The 9270-nt window shown below is 39.9% G+C and overlaps 1 protein-coding gene across 1 annotated transcript in view; it reads left to right on the top strand.

Moving 5' to 3' along the window:
- Positions 1–9270, top strand: part of LOC128371416 (dapper homolog 3-like) — a 25080-nt gene continuing 15810 nt past the window's right edge. Inside the window, exon 1 of the mRNA XM_053331733.1 lies at positions 1–716. Coding sequence (XP_053187708.1) covers positions 432–716 — 285 coding nt within the window. The 5' untranslated portion in view covers positions 1–431. The remainder of the gene's footprint in view (positions 717–9270) is intronic.

Genomic DNA, 9270 nt, shown 5'->3' with positions numbered 1-9270 from the left:
TAATAATCACCACAATCACACCAGTGTATAGCTCACATAGCCTAACATTATATATTCTATCATTATTTAATGATATTAATCCATGTTGTTTATTCAGTTTGGCTTTTTGATACTTTGATAAAGTTATTCATTTATTGCAGTGAGTCTGTTGAGGGTTCGGTAGATTTTGGGTGTCTGGCAGGGCCAACAAAAGGCTGCATGCCTTCATAGGCTCCACCAACAGCTGTCCAAGTGAGGCAGCACAGCAGAGCGCAGGCTAGAGGAGGGGAATGGGTCCGAGTCCGACAGCGGTGAGTTCAGTAGCTGAAGCCTCCATCCGATGCCGCCTCATTGTGGGTATCCTGAGAATAAGACGAGTCTGTCGAACCACAAACGGATTCATTTATCCTCCCTTTGTCGGGGAACAGTGAAGAAGAGAAGTGGAGGGTAGGATGTCTTTGCAAGAGCTCGGCTCTTTTGGAGTCATGTTCCCTGCGTTCTCTCTGCCCATGAAAGCTGAGCGCAGTCGGAATAAGGAGCGGCTGGAGGCCAGCCTGGCCGGCTTGTGTGAGCTGGAGCTGCTCAAACAGAGGCAGGAATGCCGGGTGCTGAACGCTCTCTGCCTCGGAGACTCTCCGGTTCCCGGGCACCAGGCATGGGGAGCTCTACGGGCTCGTTGTGCCCCGGACGCACCAAACGGCGACGCGTCGGATGACTACGGCCTCAGGCTCCAAACTGTAAGTTCTATTTCTTAAGGTTATTTCGTGTTGAAGGGGGTATAATCTAGCAGCTGGCTTTGCAGATGTAAATCACAGTGTATAGTGCAGTATAAATTTGGCTTAATTGTAGTGTCGCGTGCCATGTGATCTGTTTCCAAAACTTTGCATTTAAAGGGGCCCCGAAATGTGATCCTTGTTGGATAACAGAACCCCAGCTTGGTATGATTTGATCCTATCAGAACTATTTTTGTTGTCAGATGTTGTGTTCAGTGGGGGAAATGGCAGCGCTGGATCAATTCCATACATTAACTTTATATGCTGACTTCAACAGAGCAAAACGTGAACTGGCTTTGAAACATTTTTTTCTCTTAGCTCTTGGAACACTGGAGCTCCTGGACCATCATGTGGTAACTACTGGGTTAGGTTACCAAACACAGAATCTATGTGAAAAATAAAACAAAAGAAAATCCTCTAAGCCTGTCATAGACCTCATTGTGCAGTTCTGAAAATGCCAAGTCAGGAGGGCCCTTAAAGGCACACATTACCATTTAAGGGCAAATTTGGGGAGACTTAGAGCTTCATTACCTTATCCATTACCCAGACATTTCTGTCCCTAGTTTGGATAAATTATCTCTAAATGGGATAAATAATAAGATAAAGGCTGAGGTGATTGTTTTTTGTAAAGACTGCCTCACCCATTCAGATTGCACAAAACCATTTGAAGTAGATTCCAAAGTCAATATCAGTGTTTTCATATGAATCATTTTTTAAATATAATAATAACCTGTTTTATGGCAGCTACATAATCTAAAGAGCCTGTTTTCCATCTGCTTAATGTCCTGAGCAGATGATGCTTTACAATAAAGACTAGAAGATACAGCAGCTTGGATTGTTTGGCAAATACCAAATATTTAGCTTGCAATGGAAATGTTAATATTAAGGGTGTGCATCTCTCCTATATATGACGATTCAATACATATCTCGATACATGGAGTACGATATGATACAAAAACGATACATTTTAAAATGGAACGATTCGGTTCGATTTGATTCAGTAGGATTTCGATAGCCTCTATGACAATGAAAAACAAAACAATATTTAAGTTCATTATTGACACAAATTAGAGTTTTTATCATGTCCCGAAAGCCCTCATTCTCCACAACACAGTATGGGCTTAAGTCTTTAACAAACGGAGCTTTCAATCAATCAATCAATCAATCAATCAATCTTTATTTGTATAGCGCCAAATCACAACAGAGTTATCTCAAGGCACTTTACACATAGAGCAGGTTCTAAACCGAACTCTTCAGGTTTTAATTTTAAAGAGACCCAACATTCCCACATGAGCAAGCACTTCAGCAACAAACCGATTCATAACTTTGTAATTGGGTCATCGGCCGGTTCATGCTAGGTTTAGACAGATTCAGGGGTCTGTGTACCGAAGCACTCGCATTGTTTAAATCAAAACCGATTTTCCAATCAAATCTGTTATTTGTTACACCCCTAGTAAACATAACATCAGTATAATTCACACTGTAGTACTGAATACCCAACAGCAGTCTGAGACATCACAGTAAATTTCATACATGTTAGCACGGATGAGCTTTGACTTGATTGTCAAAAAACCATAAAAGTGAAAATGTAACAGATGTGATATGATTTTTGAAACAACTGTAAGCAGGTTATAAAACTGTGTTGGTAAAAACGAAGGTACAAGTATATTAAGATCTTGTGTTTTTAATGGGGGACAACTTTGTCTTAAATCATAATGTGAACATTTATTTTCCATTTTAAAGAGCAATAAGCATGAGATAATGCAGAGTCTGAAGTGTCTGCATCAGCTCTGTGCAGAGACAAATGTGCAAAGCAATGCACTGGATACAAAGATGAACTGACCACTCCTCACCAACTGAACAATGTGAGACTGTCCACATCAAACAAGATGGATTTCGTTGGATTCTTGACAAAGAAATATTTGGAGTATCACGAGTGCAGCATAATGCTGAGATTTGGCCATGAACCAGCTCTCTGATTGGCCAGTTGAGGCTGAAGTGTTCCAAAAAACATAAAGTATAGAATCAACATTAATACAGAGACTTTCTGTAGAGAAAAACATGAGTCTAATTCTGTGTTATCATTGGGAAAACAGTTTAATCTTATGACTACATAGAGAATTTGGAACATTCCCCGAACTGAAAGTTTATGTAGGCCTAAAATGCAGAAAATCAATGTATAAAGTGCTGTTTGAACGTTGTGCAGCTAGAGAAGACACTGTAAGATTAAGATTCAAATGCTGTGTTGTTCATGTTATATTTGAGTATTTAGCCTGCTTTTCCCCACCCTAATTCCTAAACCATGACACCAGATATCTAATTCAGTGGCATTGAGACGGTCTTAACGGCTGCAGGACTCTTCGCTGTGCACTGATGGATGCTTGAAATGGCAGAAATTCCTTTTGAATTCCTTCTGTGAAGACTTGAGGACACCATCAGTGTTTGGAAAAAATGTAATCTGATAAAGGCTTTCAATTACAGCATATTTCATGGACGTCAAGTCTGAGAAACCACAAACAAATCGAAAAGACATATTGCAATTTGACAACACAAAGCAACTAAACCATATGACTGAGCTGTAATCATCAACTGAATATTTGTTTAGTAGAACAGTTTATAACTAAACCACATAAACCTTTAGATTTGATTGATCAAATGTAGCTTTATAATCTCTTACAGTCACTACTTTCATACTTCAACCTTCATTTGTTTCATCGGGCAGGCCCGCTTGAGATCAGGAAATATGAGAATGAAGAAAACATTGAGTTTTTAAATCCAAACAAGCATCATGCAAGAAACAATGACGAAAGTCCCACAAGAATTCACTGAACCGATTACATCATCTAAAATAAATCTCCAAAAGAAAAAATCTAGCTTGATAGTTGTTTACAGTTCTTTTTAAAGGTTGCACAGTGTTTGAATCAAGGTCAAGCATGTCTACATGAAGACGTTTGGAAGTTAAAGGAGCATTCTGGCAAATTTTGATATTTTCTTTATTGTCAACCAATCTCACATTCAGAGCCAAGTTAACAATGAACTCATACTACATGTAGGTGTTGTGGCTAAACTTGTAAGATTGTAATACAGCTTTAGGGCTTAGGTTCACACTTTTTCAAGTAAGTCTTAATACACTGTACTCATACCTGTGTCTTATATGTGTAAAATATTTACTGTACTCATTCTTCCTGTCCATAATGACCCATAAGAGATCCATTCCTACAATGATTGCAGTATAAGTGAAGGGGAACAAAATCCACAGTCCTCTTTTTGTGTAAAAATGAATTCTGAAGTTCAGCTGAAGCTATCATGAGGCTTCAGCAGTTTGAGTTAAACAAATACTCACAGTGTTTACTCCACTCTTTGTTCAAAAATACACAAACCTCTAAATCTCACTGATTAACAAAGTCTAGGAGGAGTTATGTGCTGGAAGTCTGTCTTAGACAACTGTGTGTCAATGTGAAGTTCAGGCAAGCAGCCTGAACAGGAAGTCATTGCACCCTGATAAAATCCTTCAGACTTTAAAAAACGTGAAGCTGCCAAAACTCTTCTCCTTGTAGGAATAAAAGTTGGAGGTAGCCACAGTCAGACAGTCTGGAACAGAATCTGACTGGTCATCATGGTGTTATGATCCCTCTGAGACTTCTCTGTGGTTTCCAAGGCCAGCTTCAAATTCCCAGCCAGATCCTGAAACATTTCACTTCCAAGTTTTGACTTGTTGAAGTATATATAAAGGTGAAGGTGTAAAAATAATGATTAATTCCTCATAGTCTCTTCTTTCCAAAAGCATCATACTGTATACTCATCTGTTCTGGAAGAGTTGCTTACTTGTTTTTTTCTACATACTTCATTTCAGTCTGCTTTAAAATCTTTTTTAAATATGTCTGAACGACCATTCCATTATCAACCTCATCACTATGTTGTTGTGGAGGTATGTTGACTCCCAAGAACTCTCCATCATCACAGGATTATGACAAAATAATCAGATTCTTTTGGAAAACATTTGTGGCATGTATGTGGTATATGTGTGTGGTCAGTATGTGTGTGTGTGTGTGTGTGTGTGTGTGTGTGTGTGTGTGTGTGTGTGTGTGCTGTATGGATACACTCATGGATCATTTTGTCCCTTTGTTGATGTGGCTGCATATGGTCTGTGCTTACTAACAGTAAGCACAGACCATATGCTGCTGGAAGGTTTTACATGAGACATGCCTTTCAGACTGTTTCAGACCTCCAAGGGTTTGTATATATTAATATATTCTTCATTCAGTAGTACTTCCTCTGAACTGTGTAAGTCTGTTGATGTGTTGATGTGTTTCTGTTGTGTGCGCATGCAATGAAAAAAGAGGTGCAAGGACTGGAGAAACAGAGCAGGCAGTGAAAGAATGCACTATGTATATATGTGTGTGTGTGTGTGTGTGTGTGTGTGTGTGTGTGTGTGTGGGTCAGAGAGTATTTATTCCTCAGCAGGAGCTGCTGACAGCCATGTGACAGTTGACAGCAGCTGGGGAAGCAGTACAACCTTCACTGTGGCCTCCTGTATGCGGAGACTAATGAGAGGACACAGAGAAATGTGGACTTGATGAGTGTGTGTGTGTGTGTGTGTGTGTGTGTGTACGTGCATAGCATGGTAAAATAATAAGAATGATAATCATATCAGTTATAGTTTATGCTTATCAAGTAATTGCAGTATGTAACAGCATGATGTTGGTAGTAAAGTGATAATGGAGGATTAGTGTAGAGGATTATAACTTATTTAAACAGCAGAGCAGCTGATGAAACATGATTAGGAAAGTGAACAGTAACACTCTCCATTTCCTAAACAGTTGCTGTTAAGTTGCCTTTGAGCAAGGCACTTATCTGTTTAGCATCCAGCAGTGGAACACAGTGGCTTTCCTGGGCTGACTGCATGTATACATTTGGTATGGTGATATATATGTGTTACAGTGTGTTTACAGTGTGTTTGTGCTGTCACCCGGCACACTGTAAGTCTCCAGTAGAGACCTTTGCAGCTGTGTGGCCAACTTGTCACAGAAGCCAAACACAAACATTGTGAAGTGTAATGGATGTGTTTTGCTTTCGTTTCACACCTCACTGTGTCACACAAACACAGTAGCATGTCTGTAGCTGCTGTTTAAGCTCCTGCTGGGGTAGAGTGATGGGCCGGGGGGGGGGGGGGGGGGGGGGGGCTTCATTGATCTGACTGCTTACTTGTGAGGTCTCCAAAACGACAAAAAACACCACTTGGTTGCTGTGAGTCACAGCTGTGCATCTTCTGAGGTGTCAAGGAACAGAAAAATGTACTCATTACTGCAAGCCAGGACACAATGGTCACAGAGTTTATCTTATCATTCCTACCAAAGTGAACATATCCCCTGGAGTATGTCCACACTGAGCTGATTACACTTGTAAATGTGTATTTTTATCTATCCAGACTAACACTGTGTTTGCTCCAGAGTGTTCATTTTAAACGCCACCTTTGTGTTTGAAGTCCATGTAAAGTAAGAATAAATATGTGTTGTGAGTTTGACATATCACAGAAAAGTGTGTTGTTAACCACCCTGCCAAATTTGAATGAGTAAAAAAATCGCCAATTATATGAAATTGGGCTTCAAAGTTGTGTAAAAATCAGCCTCTTTCTCTGCTCCCAAACGCTGTGGGAGTGCCCGCCGAGTTCACTGAAACCCCGCCCCCTACCAAGTGTCACCTGTCAATCAAAGTCACCACCTCTACCCGAAACATGGACGCTACGTCTGAGACAGGTCTGAGAGCCTTCTGTCGCTAGCTTAGCTGCTAGCTCACAGGCTAACTCAGCGACTAGCTCAACTAACTGGCTAACTGTAGACTGTAGTAGTAGTAGTGTGTGCTGAATGTATTTATACTTCTACAGCAGCAGGGGCGGGTTTATGCTAATCATTCAGACCCGCCCACTAAATCCTGAACACAGAAATGTTGAAACACAGTTTGTGAAGCCTAACTCCACAATTCAAATCTAAATGGTTGAAATGCTTTTTACATCTTTTTTAGAAATACATTTATGACCTATTTAATGTGTTTAGAAAGAAAGAAGAAGAAAATGTCTGAATTCACTTTACACAGTCTTTAACTGTGTAGCTATGGAGCTTTTGCAAGATGATGAAGTAAGCTGGCCAGTGAGAGTCAGGGACTGTGTAGCAGTGTTAAGAAGTGAGGCTTTCTGTCTCAAACTTTGTCTGTGATTGGTCAATTTAAATGATCAATACAGCTGGACACACACATCATGGCTGTTGTCATTCAATTGTATTCATATTGATTTTGACAACAGTGTGACCATAGAACAATGATTTAGTCAACGGGGCTGTGTGACCTATCAGATTCTGCTAGTGATGCACAGTTTAGTTGTTTCAGAGAGAAAAGTAGAGATTGAGCTATTTTCCAGCTGATCAGGTGTTTCGCTGTGGGCAGAGGTCTCTGAAAATGGAAGGCCAGTACTAGTCCAAATGCAGTTTGCAATTTTCACAAGGCGCAAGATTACCTCATTGTTTCTGGGCAGTAAAGGGTCATACTGGCATCAATGTCAGAGTACAGAGCTGAGGCTGGAGTTATGCAGATTAGGCAGCACAGTACAATTTTGGTGTTCATTTTGGCCTGAACTTGTGTTTGCAATAAAAGCTGCTCAGACCACCTCTTTTTGCACAAGCAGAGCAGTTTTCATGGCTTCAGTTAGCAGAGGCACATCTTCAAAATCCCAAAAGATCTGTCATTTATGTTAAGTTTTGCCCCTTTCAGTTTACTGCATGTTTTTTTCCCTACTGCAGATTGACGTGGGAATCAATCAACACTATTTTATTTTTAAGGAATATTCTTAATAATATCCTCCACATGAGTATGGTGAGGAATTATTTTGTTCTGTCAGGTTCAGTTTCCCACAACTACTTTTTACCATGTTAATGATCACACAGCAGCAGCAATGAGAGCCTGTGTGTTAGTTCAAGTGTGCGTGACCCAGCAGAGGAAATTTTTGTTAATTTCATTTAATTTCATTTGAATGTGGTGACAGGGTTGGTCAGGATCTACAGTAATTCATGTTATGCTTTTTTTAAGCATCCAACTGGAACGCTCAAAAAGGTTATTTGGAAAGTTCAACAGTAAAATCATTGGAAGTAATGCAGCTGTCCACAGGATGTGTCCTGAGCTCCATCATATTTGATCACACTTTTATTACATAAAAGTTTGAATTCGGTGTAGCGAATCAAAATATATTTTCTGTCACATCTTGAGAATCATCCTTTAAATATTTCAACAGAACAATGAAGGCACATTTCTTTTTATGTTTGTTCATTTAGGATATGTATTGATATTATATGGTATTGACTGGTTTCAAATATGCAGAGCATTAGAACTGCAGAGTTTAAATCTATTAGTTATCCTATATGAACTGTATAAAATATGCAGTAGCACCTTGTGTGATGAGTCATTATTGAAGCCCTCTCTGACTCCACCTGCTCATAATGTTAATGTTAACTAATAATGTTTTCACTTTCTCCTCCACATTGCGTCTGGCTGAGCCCAGAGTGCACTACTGATGCTCGGGAAGACTGCAGAAATATGTTTGTCACACTAACATGTGCCATGTGCCAGAAACTAAGACTTTGATCTGTGCCTGTGCCCAGTTTGTGGAAAATGGGAAAATTGATGTTTTTAAGTCTTTAGAATGTTGGCATAGTGTGGACATTGTCTTAATGAAATACAAACTTTTAAAGGTTTAAAGTCCCCCTCCACTCAAACATATGTTTGAGCTTCACTGTGCAGAGTGATGGATGTGCAGAGTTAGACACTAGCAGGCTGTTTCACATTCATCTGCTAAAAGGGAAAGTTTGTCTCTGTTAATTAAAAATAGGATTTGAGGTGAGAGACCCATGAGCATGATTTGTGATTTCCCAACTAGTTTGTAAGCCAATCATGGTCCATTAGACATTTTCACACCTGTAGTTTGTTTGCTTTGATCTGACTCAGTGGATAAGAGAGAGTAGTAGTAGTAGAGTAAGTAGTTTGTTTTTTCTCTGGGATAGCTCTCCTAAATGGACTGGCAGAATCACCAACTCTGTATAGTTGCAGTCATCATTTCAGCCATATACCAAGCCACAATATGTATGAACAAAGTGACACATTTGAATGCACCTAAAGGCAACATCTCACAGACAATGTGTTTCTTCACCTTATGAAAAGACATGCTGCCTTCAGTTGGCTGATGAGGAGAAGACAACGTGTTTCATCACTGCTCTGGATGAGCCCTGTATTCATGTTAACAATATGAAGCCCTTCTTTAGTACGCTAATAGACAGCACAGCTGGCTATGAGAGCTGGTTAAGTCCAAAATGCGCAATTTTTCCTACAGTTGTGTCAGATCGAGGTTGGATCACATTCATACCACAAACAAAACAAACCAGAGTTGTTCCTCTTCTTGTTGTTTTGGTCTTCACCAGAGTGTGAGTGCTGATTTCACACCTGCCCTAATAAACTGCACCAGAGTCTGGTTCAATTG

The sequence above is a fragment of the Scomber japonicus genome, chromosome 13 (assembly GCF_027409825.1).
Source record: "Scomber japonicus isolate fScoJap1 chromosome 13, fScoJap1.pri, whole genome shotgun sequence".
NCBI classification, from domain to species: Eukaryota; Metazoa; Chordata; class Actinopteri; order Scombriformes; family Scombridae; genus Scomber; species Scomber japonicus.
The sequence above is the reverse complement of the archived record's forward strand: the minus strand, read 5'-3'. Positions and strand labels throughout refer to the sequence as shown.